The following is a 19,066-nucleotide window of genomic DNA, read 5'->3' as shown; positions in this document are numbered from 1 at the left end:
TATATATATATATATATATATATATATATATATATATATATATATATATATAGTCAAACCAAAATTTATTCAGACACCTTGAACATTGCATTCATTATTACAATTTATTCACTATATTTTGAAAAAAATGGTAATAAAATATGACAAGATCTCAGAGTTAAACTGTCAGAAAAAAAATAATCTTAATTATGTCAGATAACACTTAAGCAAAACATGGTCAGGTCAAAGTGTCTGATTAATTTTTGGTTCCAAATTATTATCAGTTTTACTCCACTGTATGAAGAATTGTTGGGCATAATATGTCACAGTATACATGAATGTATATATATATGTGTGTGTGTGTGTGTGTGTGTGTGTGTGAGTGACTAAAAACTAAACATATTTTAGTTTTCATTTGTTAACAGATATTAAAATAATATTTTTATAATGAAACTAAATTAAATGTTTAATAAAATCATAATAATTGAATAGTCATTTATTTAGTAGCCAAACATAATATAAAATTCAAAAATACTCTATAAAGATTTTGAGTAAACTGATAAAAACCAAAATAAGCAAGGGATTGGTGCAAGGTTTCACAAAGAGAACATTATACATAAAAATGTAAGTATATCTTCATGGGTAAAAATAAAGAATTAATTTTAAGGAGATTTATTTTAACCCATCTTCCAGTTTATGTTATTAAATAGATTGCTCCAATAAGAAATGGTGGAGGGGGTAGAAATCACATATTAAAATTTTATAATTACATTATTTTTAATTTTATAATATAGTCTAGGAAGACAAACAATTGGTGAATAAAATTATTATGTATTACTATTATTATTAATATAGTTATAAAAAACATACAAATCCCCATATGACAAGGGCCCAAAATAATTATATTAATTTTATTAATTTTATTGGTATTTTGTACTTTGAAATAAAATCTGAGTAATTAAATAAAATCCCATCATTATTACTCCCTCAACTGACTTACATTAATCGATTCCTTAAACATTTATAAAAAAAAAATAATAGATTTTTCCAATTATGAATTTTTCCTATTTAAACTAGTACAATTTTTACAAACTGAAAATTTGTGTTAAGACCCCAGGAGAAATCAATTTTTGTGAAGAGAACGGTATTTTTCCGTAAATATAACCTTTCACCCAATATTTCATCCAATTGGATCAGCGGTCCAGCGGAAATGGTCACAACTTGAGAAATGATTGACAGACATTTTAAATGAATCATAAGAGCGGAAAAAGACGAGAGGCGGGATCTTCAGCAGCGAGCAGTGGGCGGAGTCTGCCGTCCATCTTTAATGTACTGGACAGAAGGGGACTGACGAGCTGAAAACATTACCAAATTTGAAATAAGTAATTGGCGGATATTTTGGTCGTGGCTGTCACATAGAGATACTGACGAATATTACACACGTTTGAAAAAGGTATACGACGAATGTGCATTCAATTTAAGAGTTGAAATCCCCCACAATTTCTGTTGAAAAAACTATATGTGTGTGCTAGCAGAGCGTTAGCCGTCAGCGCTGCTCGACATCACAACAACAGCAGCTTAATCCATGTTAACTGCAGATATAAGCAGTATACGGTCTATATATACTGCCAGGGTGGCATTTTATCAGTGCAGATGAGATATGGCGATGAAATGCTGCTGATCTAACACGTTAGCATCAGCGTGGCTAGTGCTCAGTGATCAGAGACTGCGTAAATCTGCGTAAACACTGGTTGTGTTGGCGTAACGGTATACGTGACCTAAACTATGGGAACGATCAATTAAGTTTCTTGATGTATTCTTTTATTAAGGAGGATTGCAAAGTCGAGAGTTGCGTTTACTTGTTTACCTGTAAAGAACTCGAGTAAAGCATAATTTTGTAGATATTAATCGTTTTCGGGACTCAGACAAATAGTGTAACGCCAGTCGAGCAGGATGTGTTGATATTATCCTTTTCTATTGAGATGAGATTTATCTGTCAGGAGCAGTAGAAACGCTTACCATCTGCTTCACACTGAATGCTGTGCAAGTTAACAGTCTCTCTGATGTGCTTGCAGTGACAGAAGGTATGAAGACAGTATCATAGCGAAGCCATGGCTGATAAGAGAAAACTTCAAGGTAAGACATTATGATATAGAAAATATAATATCTTATTTTCTCTGTACTCTCCCCTGACACAACTGTTTTTACACAGTAGTTTCTATGGGGAGAGATTTTTCTTAATAATCATATAATCTCGTGACTTATGCATAACCATATGCTTTACACAAATAGGTGAAATAGATCGATGTTTGAAAAAAGTTGCTGAAGGCGTCGAACAGTTTGAAGACATTTGGAAAAAGGTGAGATGTTATTAACATAACTAATGCTTAATGCCAATATAAGCGAAATGAATTGTGCACCTGTTTTATTTTACATTTTAATTTAATTTCATACTCAGCTTCACAATGCAGCCAATGCCAACCAGAAGGAAAAATATGAGGCAGATCTCAAAAAAGAGATTAAAAAGCTTCAGGTAAGAATGTGCTCATTTGACATTTAGTTTATTTTAAAACTTTCTGGAATGACGTGAATCCGGACATGGGGAATAATAAAAATAGAGACGCATTCTTTGCTGTTGGACTAGATATTAGCACTGCTTGGCCAAACAATTTAGAGAAGCGGAACAAACTGTTGAATAAAATTAATTATTGTAAACTTTCTTTAGAACCAAGGGGAAAATATGTGTTCTCAATCAGTATAATTGTTCTCACCTGTTTTTCTTTTTAGCGGCTAAGAGATCAGATTAAGACATGGGTGGCATCCAATGAGATCAAAGACAAACGGCAGCTAGTGGAGAACCGCAAGCTTATTGAAACGGTAAAAGCGCATGTCGGATTTCTCATGGCTCTTTTATTTTAACACTCTTGTTACAGTTCCCAGAAATTCTTTTATACTTTGGATAAAAATATGAATGCATTGTCAAGACGTTTAAATTAATTTTTAGAAGATATTTTTCCCAAGTCTTGCAGGCCTTAACCTGACTTTCTGTCTCTTTCTCCTCAGCAAATGGAGCGCTTTAAGGTGGTTGAAAGAGAAACCAAGACAAAAGCCTATTCTAAAGAGGGGCTGGGCTTGGCTCAGAAAGTGGACCCAGCACAGAAAGAGAAGGAGGAAACGGAACAGTGGCTCACGGTACCAGAGGGCTTACGAATAACAGTGGGGGGTTGAAAAACTTTCAACAGGATGCAAGCAGTGCAGTAATTTCATGATTTCTCTTTTTCACAGAACACAATAGACACTTTGAACATGCAGGTGGACCAGTTTGAGAGTGAAGTTGAGTCCCTCTCTGTTCAAACACGAAAGAAGAAAGGAGACAAGGAGGTCGTCTTTTCATTTTTTCCATTTCCCCCTTCTTACCTTTGACCGCTTTCCTATTTTATTATAGCTTGATTCTTTTTTTTTTTTTAGCCTTCCTTTTTTTTTTATGCTTTCACTATTCTGCACACACTTAACATGTTCTCATACTGTTCTGTTCTGTTTTTTTGGGGGGGGTTTTGTGTGTGTGTGTTTATCTTTAGAAGCAGGATCGGATTGAGGAGCTAAAGAGGTTAATCGAGAGACACCGGTATCACATTCGTATGTTAGAGACCATCTTGAGGATGCTGGATAATGATTCGATCCAGGTTGAAGCTATCCATAAGATCAAAGATGATGTTGAATACTACATTGACTCTTCGCAAGACCCAGATTTCGAAGAGAATGAGTTCCTCTATGATGATCTGGACTTGGAAGATATACGTAAGTCTCTGTGTGTTTTTGGGAAGAGTGTGCGGACAATTGCGTTTTTTTTTTTTTAAATAAAATGGCTAGTTGTTGACCTACTGAAAGACTTTGTCAAGATAGGTCACATTTACAAATATCTCTTTCTCTCTAGCGGCAGCCTTGATGGCGACGTCACCTCAGGGCCATATTGAAGATGAAATGTTCCTTCAGTCCAGCAGCACACCGACCTCCACCACTTCCTCTTCTCCCATCCCTCCATCTCCTGCTACAGGCACAACGGTAAACTGCTTTCTTTTATTCTTCCTCCTGTCTCTGTCTAGTCTGCAAAGTATCTCCATCATTCATAATGATTCCATTAATCATGCTTTCTTCTTAGCCACAGGATTGATTGTCTTACTATATTTTATATGTGAATGTTTTGCTCAGGAGATTTCAGAGGATAAGAGAGGTCGATCGACAGACAGTGAAGTCAGTCAGGTGAGACCTCAGTATCAGTTAAAAGTTTACACACTCACATGTTGTTTTAAACCTGTATGACTTTATTACAGTGAATGGGGAATGAAACTTTCACTATAAAAATAATTGTATGGCTTCAGGAGGCTTAACATGTAATATGTAATATAACACACAAGTTGTATGTACCACTTTTATGGTTATTTGAAATGCCCATTACATTTGCATAGAACAGAGTGTCCAGCACAGTCTTCAGAATGTTCTTGTTTTGTGTTTCAGAATCATACAGATTTGGAACAACATGAGGAAATGACAGAAATGTCATTTTGGGTGAACTATCCCTTTAAATTGCACGCATGCTTAATAAAAAATGATATTTGTGTTTCTAACCTCATGGCTTTCTTGCTCCGCTCAGTCTCCTGTGAAGAACGGCAACCCATCTCTCTCGTCCTTCTCCTCGTCCGCCTCCTCAGGCTCCTCCTCCTCCTCCTCTTCGCTGGTTTCCATGGCTACTGTTGTCGGGGCCTGCACAGCCGTCTCCGGGGGCAGCAATCTGCTGGGAAGCTTTAGCAGTGCAGTGCAGCAGCATTCTTCTCAGTCTCAACAGCAAGCACAGGTCAAACTCTCCTCGACATCCGTACCCTCCAACAACACACCTAGCCCACCTAGCCACCCCACACTACCTGCCTCCACTACTACTTCTCTGCCCAGTTCCAGCACATCTGGCCCAGTTACTTCCAATTCCCAGTCCCAGGCTTCAACAGTACCTGGGCTCGAGGGCTCTAGACTGGGTTTGGGCCTGGGGAAAGGGGGTGTGACGGTCACCAGCAGCAGTAGTGTGGCTCACATGCCAGGTCTGGGCATGGCAAGCATGTCTAGTTCTCTCAACATGGCAGGGCTTCTCTCAGGCTCTACCCCTGCCCCCTATGCCCAGGCAGCTGCAGGTGGAACAGCAGGTAGTACTTCCAGTGGTTCAGTGGGGAGCAGCAGTGGTAGTTCTGGCATATCTGTACCGAGTGGAGGTGCAGGGGGAGCAAGCACAGGCGCGACCAGTAACGGTACGGGTACAGGGGCAAGTATGGGCTTGCTAGGATCCAGTCCAGGTCACGGGTCCTTAACCGGAGGGATTTTGAACCTGGTACCGGGGCAGACGGCTCTCCACGGGTCTGCGCAGGTACCCATAAGCCCTGTGGGCACAACACCTGGAGGAGGAACTGGAGAGAGTGTATTGGGTGGGAATGGAAGCAGTTCTGTCTCGAGTGGAGGCGTTACAAACGTAGCTCCTGCAAGACCCCCCAGTGGCCTCAAACAAAACGGTGCAACCAGTGAGTGCTTTTGAGTCTGGCCAACAAATATTTAGCTGAAATTATGGCTGTATTTTTCAGCTTACTCTTTCACCTCTTTATATACAGCGCCCCAAAATTATAACTTGTTCATTATTGGCAATTTTCTCCATACAGGTTACAGTGCTGTGGTTGCAGACAACACACCAGACTCCTCACTCAGCAGTGCCAGCCAATCACAAAACAGCCATTCCTCGTCCTCAAGCTCATCAACCAATCAAACGTGAATATTTATCCGCGTATCTTTGAATTATAATAAATATAACAGTAATTTGATTGATTGATTGTCACTATCTTTCTCTCTCCTACTTCCTCTGCATTATAGTCTGGATAATGGCCCCAGTTTATTGAGTTCTATCACTCTACCCCCCTCCTCCCCATCACCTGCTTTCAATGACAGCACACCTGGTGGTGGGAGTTTGCTAAACGGCCCACACTCCTACACACCAAACACAGAAGCCATCAAGGTGTGTTATTTCATCCTGGCTGGACTACATTCTGTCTGTCGGTGGTGCAGAACTGACACACCTTAGAGTTTCTCAAGTCACACCCATCATATACAGTGAAATCAGTTTCCTATAGATTTAAAATGTGCTTTTTCCTATGTAATTCCTTTTGGTCTTTTGCAGGCTCCTGAGCCACCAAGCTCTCTAAAAGCTATGGCAGAGCGAGCTGCACTAGGATTGGCACTGGATGGAGAAATCCCACCCTTAGGTACCTTACATGCTGACCTGTTTAACACAGAGTGCGCCTAACTATCCATGGGGAAATAGTATTTACAACAACTAATTTCAGCCCCTATTTGACTGAGATACATTTTTGTACGTTGTGCAGCTAACTGTTATGCCTCAGCATCCTTTATTACACAAAACTTATGATAAAAATGACTCAACCAACACTCAGCACACCCTGTCTAACAGCTCGACTGCAGTTAGTCTGCAAGAATAAACGTTACGTAAGGTAAAGAGCTGGTATAATCATCATTAACTCTAAAAATGTCTTTCCTTTAGAGCTGTTCTCAACATCCTCAGCTCCACCTGGACCCACAACAGCCCCTCAGCCTGCTGTTTCAGAGGTCAACCTGCCGCCATCTTTAGGGGCATGTCCGCTAGGCCCCACCCCCCTCACTAAAGAGCAGCTTTACCAACAGGCAATGCAGGAGTCAGCATGGACACACATGCCTCACCCATCCGATTCAGAGAGAATCAGGTACACATGCTGCTTGCTGGTCTGAAGAAAAGAAAAGAAGCCATATTATGCCTTTTTACAATGTCTTGATTTTGTTTTTGGGTTCTACTAAAATAGGTTTTCATGCTTGAATGTTCAAAAAGCACTTTATATTTCACATATTTGACATTGTTGCAGCTAGGGATGCATGATAAATCGGCCACCATATCGTTATCAGCACGATAAGATAACTTGGATGATATATTAAAGATAATTGTAAAAAAGGGAAGCTAAAAAGCATTATTGTCCGTGCAAAAACTATTCAATTTTATTTATCGATAGCGCATGCGTTTATACTGTTGTCCAATGACTTGTTTGTATTATTTAGGCATTATTTTGTTTATTTTTAAGGCATCAGGCTGTGTAAAATTTTAATTTTAAGCAATCTTACACTGGTTCACTATAGGCTACTGTACTATATATGTGATTTATGTTGAAGTGCTTGGGATATGGCTTTTAATGGTGAGACTTATGTTTTTGTAATCGGGCTCTCAAAAATTATATAAAAATATTGATTCAGATTTATCGGCCAGTATACCGAAATGATGGAACCATAGTTTCGTTGGAACTATAATTTCGGGAAACACCGACTTGAAGTAAGTTGATAATGACGGAACTTGCGACCATAGTTGGCTAACAGTGCTTTTCGGAAACGCACCCCTGTTTAGTTCCTGTCACTATGTTGCCCTTCCTTCTGAAAAGCACAATGTGCTCTGATTGGTCAGCTGGACCGGTGTGTTGTGATTGGTCAACCGCCTAGAGCATGTTAGGGAAATGTCACGCCTCGAGTTTTACACGGAAACAACATATTAACAAACCTCAACTAGGCTTCACCCCCTTTTTTTGCATATGCCTGGGGTGGGAATTATTTAAATGAGGAATATTGTGATGTGTACTTTCCTGGAAGACAACTCAACTACAATCAAGGCGCTTTAGGGAATTCAGAAGCAATGCTTTCTGATATAGAGAATAACTCCCTATGAAGTGTACTTTGTTCTTTGTAACTTTGCAGACATTTTTCATGCTCAAACAGCAACGTTACACAATGAAGAAAGTTCTTTAAAAGGAGTGACAATGTATTTTCTGTCAATGTCAAGCCATTCAAAAGCAAGCAGCTGCTCGTTAAGATGAAGATGTAGGACTAACATGACACAAACATTTTTTTTTTCTTTTTTCTTTTCCCATCTGTAGGCAGTACCTGATGAGAAACCCCTGCCCTACACCGCCATTCCACCACCAGGTGCCCCCGCATCATTCGGACTCTATTGAGTTCTACCAGAGATTGTCCACTGAAACACTCTTCTTCATATTCTACTACCTGGAGGTGTGCATTTGTTACTTTTATAAGCTTGTCTGTTGGATGTTGCAGTCTTCCAACTCTTTCTCTTGGTTGTCTTTTTCACTCAGGGCACAAAGGCACAGTACCTGTCGGCTAAAGCACTGAAGAAGCAATCGTGGAGGTTCCACACCAAATACATGATGTGGTTCCAACGGCACGAGGAACCCAAGACCATCACTGATGAGTTTGAACAGGTACCAACCCAGCACTGTTCTCATGCTCACCACTGAGGATAAATATGACAAAAGTTTAAATTTCTAATGATCCATGTAGAGTTGTCACAATACCAGTTTCAGTAGTCAATGGCAGTAAAATTGAACAATAAAAAAAAGATATCTTTTTAATATGTATGTGTATTACACATTAAGGCTGCAAACCACTGTTTCAATCATTCTTTATAAGTAAATATTATTTTAAAAATGAATGTACACTACTGATCAAAAGTTTAAATGTTTTTGAAAGAAGTCTTATGCTCACCAAGGCTGCATTTACTTTATTACTATATATATATATATATATATATATATATATATATATATATATATATATATATATATATATATATATATATATATATATATATATATTGATTGGAGAACTTGCTCTGTTTTAATGAATATTCTTTTTCTGTCTGTAGGGCACGTACATTTACTTTGACTATGAAAAGTGGGGCCAGAGAAAAAAGGAAGGATTTACGTTTGAGTACAGATACCTGGAAGACCGAGACCTGCAGTGACTGACGGAGGAAGTGAAGGAGAGAGAGAGAGAGAGAGAGAGAGAGAGATCGCTACGACAGAGATAACGCTGCTGTTGACATTCCGAGATGAACTCCATGTCGTGGTTAAAGTTGGATGTGAAGTTGGCCTTTTTCTTTAAAAGAGAGAGAGAGTAGGGGGTCGAGTGCCTGTTTACATGCAAACATTTGAACCTCCTTTAACTGAGTCTTTATCCCCTTCATTTCTGTTCTAACTGAAACCCCCCCACATAGCCAAGCGACAGAAATAAATGGAAACGATTTGGTTTAGGATGCCACAGACAAAACATTTTGCTCGTAGTTTGTGTTTGGTGGAGTGCTGCATTAGCAAGTCTTATCCTCTTAGATGACATATACTGACTATGATGTACCGGCACTATGCGAGAACCCGAGTTTAATACATTGATTGGTTGTTCTTAGTTCATTGAGCCCCTCTGGGAGTGTTTAGGCACTGTGACTTTGCCTTGCGAGATAATGTGTCGACCATTAAATTGCTATGCAATTGAATTCCTCTCGACCTCCCTACCTTTATCATTACCTAAATGTGGTTTTGCTAGACCGCAGAAAAGTTGGCGTCGATAGGGTAATGTTCTGTAGCATCTATCTTACATATGTTCACAAGCAAGGTGGGTTGACGTTGTCAGCCTTCAAAGTGGCGTGTGATTATTTGTCTGTTAAACATGGCATGAGTGATCTCACTTCAAAAATATCTAATAAAAAGACAAAGATTAAAATATGTACAAGTTAAAAACCTTATTTTTCTTTCTTTCAGTGTCCTTTAGGTTGTCCATGGCTGAATATTTTTGTTGTGTGGAAGTGTGCATGTAAAGTAAAACAAAAACCTTCCTGTTATTTTTGAAGTCACATCTCGAATTTAATCTCACATACCCTGCTGGACAGTTTTCCTTATTAAAAAACAAAAAAAAATCATTGTTCTGTTACTCCATTTATCAGGCAAAGCTTTTTAAAACACCCCACATTGTGACATGATCCCATGCGACTTTCCATTCATTTCAGTTTCCTCTATTGTTTGGGGAGAACAACAGGCTTGACCAACACACAATATGATATTAATGTGATGAGATGGAAAAGTATTTTTGATGCACAGGGCAGCTGTTTGCATTTATCTATTTCTCTCTGATAATAAAACAAATACCATCATCCTTGCCTTTTTGACATGGACAGGACAGCATGCGATTGTGATGTCGCTTCGTAGGTTGAGAGGAAACAAAAAAAAACAGAGTTGTAAAATTTCAATAAAATACTTTTGTGATGCAGTGTCAGTGTTTTTGTTGTCTCCATTAACAAGTGGCATCTTTATGTAAATGATAATATACATCCAGCAGTTGCATGTCAGGTCCTAATCACCAGATTAGGGTTTATTCCACTTATTACATGGCTCATAATTGGGCATTAAGTTTCAGGTTTATGTGAGAAAACAACAGCATACTACAGTCATAATAATATAATAGATTAGTCTGCAATTGGTTAAAAAGAGGTGTGTAATAAAGCATATTATTAAAAAGATCATCTTATTTTTAAATATTCAAAAATGAGCAGAGCACCACATATAGTCGACTCATCTCAAATGCGCTTCTCACAAAAACACAACCAAGACATTTTTCAAATGGCATTGTTTTCCTTGGCCTACCATTATGTAAAAGTTAACACTGAAAATGTCACATAATTCATTAAAATGTATTACATAAACATGGAATGTTACATAACAGGACTGACAGGTAGCTTAATAGGATAAATGTGACAGCAGAATTTCTTTCATTATACATAACCATTTTGTTTGTTAAAACCGCATTGTTGTACACCCTCTTATTGCTATAACTATCCTACAATAAAGTGTGAAAATCAATACCAGAAACACCCAGAAAACATTTACTTCTGTTGAGGAGCATTAATAAAAATTTGATAAGAGCTTTTTGACATTCAACCTTTAATTTTGAAAATGACATTTTTAGATATTTCATTTATGACGTATCAAAATGTAATGTGAAAGCGCCTATATGTATATGGGGAAAATGTGTCTCTATATACAGTATAAACACTTGCATATTCAAACATGTTTTTATTCATACCAACCTAAACTAAATGAAATTCTCCTGGGAGGCATTTCCTCACTGACAGAAAACACAAAAAAATAACTAAGCTGACTTCAAACTAAAATAAAAAAAGGACTAGTGACAATATTGGTACAACTAGATGAGCAACTTTACTCAACTTAAGATTTAAGCGTCTGAAGTGGGGGAAAAAAAAAAAAAAAGATTAAAACAACTTGCATTTGTCATGTTCTTTGTGATTTATATACAACACAATTCCTTTGTACACATAAAAGATAAATGAACAAAAATCAAAATGTACACCAGAACATGTTGCTCTCCTTTTTCCGCACAAAAGAGGATCTTCAGTCACATGTCCTCATGCTGTCCTCATAATGTCACCATCCCCACACAAGTCCGTCTGAGTGGGTGTGTGACAGAGTATAAATTAGCAGTTGAAGTGTGAATCCGTCCATGGCTGTCGATGTATGGTTTCCTCCGTCTAACGTACAGCCTCACACCTTGTCCTCCTTTTCACGCTTAATCTTGAGGAACTCAGCCATGTTGGAAAAATATTTCTGATTGGCTTCGGCCACCTTCTTTTCTGCAGCCTGTGGGTTCACAATCTCGAGCCCCTGACAGAGAGCAGACAGTGAACAGACCGTTAATTAACAAATCAACCAAACCACAGCTGTCAGTCACTGTTTCAGCAAGGGAACAACACGGAAACTGTGCAACTGTGGCGGGAATAATTTAAATGTGAAGAGTGTAACCACCTCTAGACGCACCAAAAGAACAGCAAAAATAATCACTTCTCAAAAATGAGTTTGTGTACCTGTAAAGGAGTGAAGGCCACACTTGAGCTGGTTCCAGATGATCGGTCTCTGACAGTGGACTTTCCACCGTACGTCATGCTCTGCTTTTGCAGTGTCCGCTGCAGAAACAAAACATTTACAAGTCCTTATGCATGGAAGTGATAATTAAACACCAATGTAAACAAATTATATGAAACAAATCTATATTAATGTTCAAAAATTTGGGGTCAGTTTTTAAAGACATTAATACTTTTAATCAGCAAGGACACATTAAACTGATGGAAAGTGACAGTAAAGAGCTTTATTTCAAATAAATACTGTTCTTTTGAACTTTCTATTCATCAAAGAATAATGAAAAAAAATAATCACAGTTTCCACAAAAATATTAAGCGGCACAATAGTTTTCAACATTGATAATAATAATAATAATAATAATAATAATAATAATAATAATAAATGTTTCTTGAGCACGAAATCAACATATTAGAATGATTTCTGAAGGATCATGTGACACTGAAGCCTGGAGTAATGACTGCTGAAAATTCAGTTTTACCATCACAGGAATAAGTTCAATTTTTTTTTTTTTTTTTATTATTCATTTTTACTGTTTTTAATGTATTTTTTTAATCAAATAAATGCAGCAATTGGGAGCAAAAAAGTTATTAAAAACTTTTTCTTTTCTTTTTTTTTACCTACTCCAAACTTTTGAACGGTAGTGTATATAAATACATTTAAGAATTGAACGTTGCATTTAAAAACTTTTAAGAAATCGAATTTTCTCTTACAATTTTGTAATTGGTGTAACAGTAAACATACGTACCTGTAAAGATTTGGATATTCTGGCCTTGGTGGAGTCATTGACCTGAGCTTGCCTGACCCTGCCACTGCCAGATTTTCCCAGCTGACCGAGACTGAAGCCCAGATCCTCCTGATAAGCATCATCCTCGATCTTACAGGGAGAGTGACAGAAACTTTGTAATGGACCGTTTTAAAAATTCCATGGATTGATATAGCAGCTAAACATACTAATGGAGCAATACTGATAGAAGTCAACTAACCTCTGCAAATGTCATTCTGTTGGCATGTTTCCTGATTTCTGTCAGACCCAACCTCTCTTTCATCTTACGATACCTGAAAGAAAAGGGGGGGGGGTAGTCAAAACAAAAGTTCATATATAGGTCATATTTAAGAACAATATAATACAATATAATACAATATAATATAATATAATATAATATAATACCCCCTTTCTTTCGTTTAATAGGTGTAGTAAGCGATTTCTGAGAAACACTGTTGAAAGTGGACTGGCCTAAGCACCACAACACACTTGTAGCCAATTAGCAGTAGGGGGCGTATTCACTCATGATGGGGAGGAGAGAGTGAGCAAGAGGGAGATTTTAAAGGTCCCGTTTTTCGTGGTTTTTTTGAAGCTTTGATTGTGTTTATAGTGTGCAATATAACATGTGCTCATGTTTCGCGTGTAAAAAAAAAAAAAAAAAAAAAAACAGTATTTTTCACATAATTTACTTATCTGTATACCGCTGTTTCCACGGTCATAAAAACGGGCTGATGACTTCCTTGTTCTATGAAGTCCCTCCTTCAGAAATACGTAACGAGTTCTGATTGTGCCAGCAGTTCCTGTGTTGTGATTCGACATCAGCTTAGCGAACCTTGCCCGGAAAGGTCACGCCTCTTACCATAACGTGGAGATGCACGCGCTCAGTGTTATTGTAAACATGTCTTTAATTTTACCCTATCAATTTGAGCCGGAATCAGACCCGGTGATTGGACTGCGGGATGAAAATAACAGCGTTTCGAAATAACTCTTGTGTATTCTTGTGGGCGGAGGTTAGTCGAAAAAAACTGTTTTAGTGACGTCATTAAAGAAGGAAGTAGAGGGATGTAGTCCAAACTGGCCTGTAGAAAGAGAGGGCTGAGAGACATTACAAAAGAGAAAAGGTCAGAGGAATATCACTGGAAAAAAGAAGGGTTATAATAAATAATATTAGAAAAGCTTTCCAGCACTGGAGAAACTTTTGAGAGTGGGAAGGCCTGAAAACGGACGCAGAGGTTGTGTTGTTTCTGCTCCATATGTGAGTTGGTTTTTCTTTTTTTTTACAGAACCAAGACATGCTGTTGTAGTGTTAGCTATAGTAACAGGACAGTTTTGAGTGTCATCGTTTGTCTGAAGCTGGTGTGCTGCTGGTGACTAGACTAACAACCAACTCTTGCTTTATATACTCCTGTCTACTGGATGTTCATTTTTTTGTTCTTCCTTGACATTCGTTATCTTTGCTTTATTTTTCACGAAGCATTATTCTCCTTCGCTTCAGCTATGATAGAGACATCTACTCTTTCATTGCACATTTGGGGGTGAATCAATGAAGGAAGGGGTGTTTGTTTAGATTGATTTCAAATATCAACAGTTTCTCTCAGAAATCACTTACTGCACCTTTAATTGCCAAGAAATGTGTCAATGAAATATTTTAAATAAAAATTATGAAATTGTCAAAACTCTAATGTATAAATGTAATCTAAACAAATCTTGTTTTTGTACTTCCCCGTTAAATTTAATTTCAGACAAAATATAGTAAAAAATATAATAAAATAGTCAAAACACAAAGTTCTGTCACAAAGCTCATGTAAGGTCATTATGGTACTTCCCCTTTCAAATTTCTTTTGCTTATTTGTCAAGAAGAATATTGCAATGCAAAATCTCAGGTTCTGTTAGATTCACAGGGACCCATCATGCCCACCCCTTATGACCCTCACCTTCTTCCTCCTCTCTTCTTCCTCTGTCCATCCAGGGGAGCTGGAAGAGGCTTCACCTGCTTGACTGGTGGGGGCTCCTGCCATTTATCAAACTTTCGCTCAATCTCTTCCTTCAGATCATAGCCTACCTGCACACAAACAAATGAACACACAAGTTAATCAAAGCAAATTAATATAGTACTTCTAAACATTTTCTTACAGTCAAATTTCATCATCTGAAATTGGCGCATCATCTGTTTTGCGCAAGAGCAATGATGTAGAAATGGCGTGATATATGAAGCATGGAACAAACTGATGTTGTTGAATAAACAGCTGTCGTGTCAATCTTAAATTCTCTTTCCACTCATCATCTGTGAAGTGGTGCAGGACAACGTGGTCCCACAAGTGCTTGCTTTGGATTCTCATCTGTAGACGTCTCGTTTTGGGCAAGGGAATGGGTGTTTTTACTAACTGTAATATAATCATTACATGGCACAAAGCTTTGCGTGCTTGTCATCTCCTAATTAGGACCCAAAATAGATAAATATTAAGTCTGTTTTTTTAAAACAAAGAAAAGCAAGGTGGTTAATATGCAACAACAGCAGGAAACCCTGTACATTTGTGCAGCGTGCACAGAAAAAAATTAAATCCGATTTGAAGCTTGTGACATAAACATGATCACTTTATTTAGCGTTCATGTAAACAATGTTCGGATTCAAATGGAATGATTTAATTCCAACTGAAACATAAAAGTGTCCAAGTAAACTTGGCTACTGATGCTATCACTGACCTTGCCATCAGCACTCTCATGAAAACTGTCCACACGAGAAGCCAGAGTGCATTTAGCTGCAACCAGACGAGCTGCTTTTCTCCTCAGATCCTGGAAACAGAGAAAAATGGAATGTTATACTAAATAAAAATTATCAAATAAAAGAAATAAAAAATAATTAAGTGAAAGCAAAAAGTTTGATGCTCACTGGAGGCAGAGACTGCACTACATCACAGTGGTAGATGTAGCCTGTGTGGGGCAGCAGGGATGTGCTGCTGAATCCAGACAGTGTCCTCCGCTGAGCTCCCAGCAACATCAGATTACATGCAGGCATCTTGGACAGGTTAGTCAGCCCACCAGCAACACCTGTAATGAGGGGGAAAGGTATACATGTGGTCAGAAAAGCGGTATATTTGATTTCAATCAAGCATTAAGCTTAAGTGAATAATTCACCCAAAAAGCTAAAACAACTTACATTCTTTACAATTAACCTCTTGATTCCCACATAATTAAGTCAAGTAGTAGTTAGTAGTTCAAGAAGTAGTTTGGAACAACAAATGTAAATGACAATTGTAATTTTTGGGTGAACTTTGCATTTTATCCAGCAGCCTCAACCCTCTTGTTCTCACCCATGATCTTGGCAGCAGTTGAAGCTCCGACAATAATGGAAAGATTTGGAGCAATAAATGACATCCTGGATTCCACATATTCATAGATCCTGTGTTTTGATTGGTTGAGCTCAAGGGCCATGTCACACGCTTCCTCCAATCGCTGGAGCTCATCATCACCAAGCATAGTTCTGCCAACATCCAATCATTTCATTAGAAAACCAGCAAAATTATACTACCTATCAAAAGTTTGGGGTTGATAAGATTGTTCTTGAAAGAAGTTTCCGATGCTTATCATGGTTGCGTTTATTTGATTAAATAAATAAATAAATAAAATGTTATTTATTCCTGTGATGACAAAGCTGAATATTCAGCAGCCATTACTCTTCAGTGTCACATGATCCTTCAGAAATCATTCTAATATGCCGATTTATATGAATGCTAATTTTTTTGTTCTTCTTTGACATTCGTTATCTTTGCTTTATTTTTCACGAAGCATTATTCTCCTTCGCTTCAGCTATGATAGAGACATCTACTCTTTCATTGCACATTTGGGGGTGAATCAATGAAGGAAGGGGTGTTTGTTTAGATTGATTTCAAATATCAACAGTTTCTCTCAGAAATCACTTACTGCACCTTTAATTGCCAAGAAATGTGTCAATGAAATATTTTAAATAAAAATTATGAAATTGTCAAAACTCTAATGTATAAACGTAATCTAAACAAATCTTGTTTTTGTACTTCCCCTTTAATTTTAATTTCAGACAAAATATAGTAAAAAAATATAATAAAATAGTCAAAACACAAAGTTCTGTCACAAAGCACAAAGAAGATTGTTCTTGAAAGAAGTTTCCGATGCTTATCATGGTTGCGTTTATTTGATAAAATAAATAAATAAATAAAATGTTATTTATTCCTGTGATGACAAAGCTGAATATTCAGCAGCCATTACTGCAGTCTTCAGTGTCACATGATCCTTCAGAAATCATTCTTATATGCTGATTTGGTGCTTAAGAGAAAATTCTTAATTTTACAAACAATTGTGCTGAATTTGTTTTATGATTCTTTAATGAATTGAAATGTCAAAATAACATTTATTTGAAATAAAAACAAATGACTTTACCGTCACTTTTGATCAATTTAATTTATACTGGCTGAATAATTACATTTCTTAGCCCAACTTTTAAACAGTAGCGAATATTTACAATAAACAAGGTTCTCTTCCAATAATCATGCTGAATCTATCTACTCACCCTTGTGTTGTTGAGGCGGTGACACTGACCACCATGATAGTAGCATTGGTCAGGATCTGCTGGAGGGTCTCGTTGTTTTTGCACTTCTCGAGATTGTTGCCCAGCTCCTGAAGACACAAACAAATATTACTTATATAACACACACAAGAACTTCGGTTTACACCTCATCAATGACAAAACAGATCAGAGGATGTAACTAATATGATGCCATTTTTTGCATGAATAGGCTGCTCACAAATGCTTGAGACTAACAGGTTTCTACCTTAACAGTTCTGATATAATCTAGTGCATTTGGCACCAGGGACTCCAGTTCAGGAAATCTTTTGGAGTACTTGTCACGAACAAACTTGTGAATGATATCTGGGGAGGAAATAAAGAGGAATCAATGTTATTGTGCTTGAAAAGTTTTATAAATCTTGTAATTTGACATTAATGAAAGATATTCAAAATAAAATTAACAGTAAACTCACTAAGTTCGTTGTCTATTTCCACTGTCAGATTGTTGGCGGCGACAATGAGTCTGTATTCTGGGTCTGCTTCAACAGGTCCAGACACTGAAGAGAGTGGAGAAAATGTCAATATTTATCAGAATTCAGCAAACGTTCAACGTTTCGTAAAGTAGAAGGATGTTAACGTTACCTTCCGAATTCTTTCGTTGATTTCCAACATATAGACCGATTTTATCCATGATTTCGGAAAACTGTGAAAAGTCAAGTTTGCATTAAGTTAGTGTAATGCTTCAGGGAGAAGGTACTTATAAGAATCCCGTTTTAGATTAATATGATTAAAGTCAAAAACTCACTGGCTTGCTGTGTCTTAGTTTTGCTATGGATGTGACACTCTCCGTCCCACTGTAATCCACCTCCATCTCTTCGGGTATGTCCTCCAGACCCCCAGTTTGTCTCTCGCCGGGTTCCCCATCACTCTCACCCTCTTCTCCACCGGGGTACAGCCCGTCCTCCTCTTCTCCTGCCTCCTCCAAGTCGGCAAGCAGCTCGTCTGCTAAAGACATCTACGAATAGAGCAAGAAAATAAACGCCAACTTAGATAATAAACAACCGCTTTTACTGAACGAGGTCTTTATAATAGTTTTCAGGGTAAAAATGAACTACAACTTACCTTTTCAGAGCGTCTCTTTTCTTCTCACTTTAAGAAATAAGAAAATGAGCTAACATACAACGATTTACCAACGCAAAACACCGAACAACGCGCTGAAGTCGCAGGCTAAATGCGTCACAAGTTTTACAGCAAAGGCTTCTGGGAAATGTGTTCAGGAACGCTTATGGTATTTTCCACGATTAAGCTATCAAACACATTTGACAAAGCTATCAAAAGAGTCAAAATGTAGCAATCTGCTTTTTCTTTTTTTTAATTAAAGGAATAAATGTTATATAAATATTATAACCCTGACAGCAACATCTGGGACATCTAACGTAAATACACTTTAAAAACCTAACTTATGTAATCTTAAAGCATTTTTTTTTTTAGAAATAAACAATAAATAAATATAAAAGTAAACAAAATAATATTAATAAAATCTTTTATTAAATGGTTGTGCATGGAATTCAGTTTTCAATTTTGTGTTAACTAAGTAAATGAGACAACAGAATGAGATCTGTGGCATTCTGTAGAGCAAGTGTCAAGGTGATGTTTCTAGAGTGCCACATGTTTTTTTAAGGAATGTTTTTCTCCTTTTTTATTGTAATGGGGTAAAATCATAGGATAACAGGGATGCATGCAAAATGCATGGCAGACCTATATAATATTTCATGTTCACAATTATTTTTTAATTGTACTATTTCTATTAATTTTATGTTAGATAATAGTTTATAAACATATCTAATAGGTCACATAACAAAGACATGGGATTTCATCAGTATTGTGAAATGTGCCAAAGAGTTGACACATCTCTAACTTGTTCTATTTCATGATGCTAATCAT

The 19,066-nt window shown here is 37.3% G+C and overlaps 2 protein-coding genes across 4 annotated transcripts; one reads left to right on the top strand and one right to left on the bottom strand.

Annotated features, from left to right (window-relative positions):
• Positions 1–1,269: 1,269 nt before the first annotated feature.
• On the top strand, positions 1,270–10,155 carry cnot3a (CCR4-NOT transcription complex, subunit 3a). Of its 3 annotated transcripts, none has more exons than XM_048152171.1 (19): positions 1,270–1,432; positions 2,055–2,115; positions 2,272–2,339; positions 2,438–2,512; positions 2,767–2,856; positions 3,043–3,171; positions 3,265–3,360; positions 3,564–3,777; positions 3,914–4,041; positions 4,189–4,239; positions 4,495–4,545; positions 4,631–5,540; positions 5,676–5,781; positions 5,884–6,025; positions 6,188–6,272; positions 6,569–6,767; positions 7,977–8,109; positions 8,193–8,318; positions 8,762–10,155. In XM_048152171.1, the coding sequence occupies exons 2-19, from the start codon at positions 2,091–2,093 to the stop codon at positions 8,858–8,860; spliced, it is 2,727 nt and encodes a 908-aa protein (XP_048008128.1). In that variant the 5' UTR covers positions 1,270–1,432; positions 2,055–2,090; the 3' UTR covers positions 8,861–10,155. The 3 variants fall into 3 exon arrangements, with proteins under 3 accessions (XP_048008128.1, XP_048008127.1, XP_048008129.1); XM_048152170.1 differs by having other exon boundaries at positions 1,271–1,432; positions 3,558–3,777; XM_048152172.1 differs by lacking the exon at positions 4,495–4,545 and having other exon boundaries at positions 1,271–1,432; positions 3,558–3,777.
• Positions 10,156–10,224: 69 nt separating this feature from the next.
• prpf31 (PRP31 pre-mRNA processing factor 31 homolog (yeast)) lies at positions 10,225–18,405 on the bottom strand. The gene is made up of 14 exons (XM_048152173.1): positions 18,245–18,405; positions 17,928–18,137; positions 17,765–17,825; positions 17,596–17,679; positions 17,388–17,485; positions 17,126–17,232; positions 15,894–16,063; positions 15,473–15,630; positions 15,286–15,375; positions 14,517–14,644; positions 12,803–12,875; positions 12,565–12,693; positions 11,765–11,863; positions 10,225–11,564 (listed from the first exon to the last, which is right to left on the bottom strand). Exons 2-14 carry the CDS (start codon positions 18,135–18,137, stop codon positions 11,445–11,447), a joined length of 1,527 nt encoding a protein of 508 aa, XP_048008130.1. The 5' UTR covers positions 18,245–18,405; the 3' UTR covers positions 10,225–11,444.
• Positions 18,406–19,066: the final 661 nt, after the last annotated feature.

The sequence above is a fragment of the Megalobrama amblycephala genome, linkage group LG13 (assembly GCF_018812025.1).
Source record: "Megalobrama amblycephala isolate DHTTF-2021 linkage group LG13, ASM1881202v1, whole genome shotgun sequence".
NCBI classification, from domain to species: Eukaryota; Metazoa; Chordata; class Actinopteri; order Cypriniformes; family Xenocyprididae; genus Megalobrama; species Megalobrama amblycephala.
This window is presented reverse-complemented; position numbering and strand designations above follow the sequence as displayed.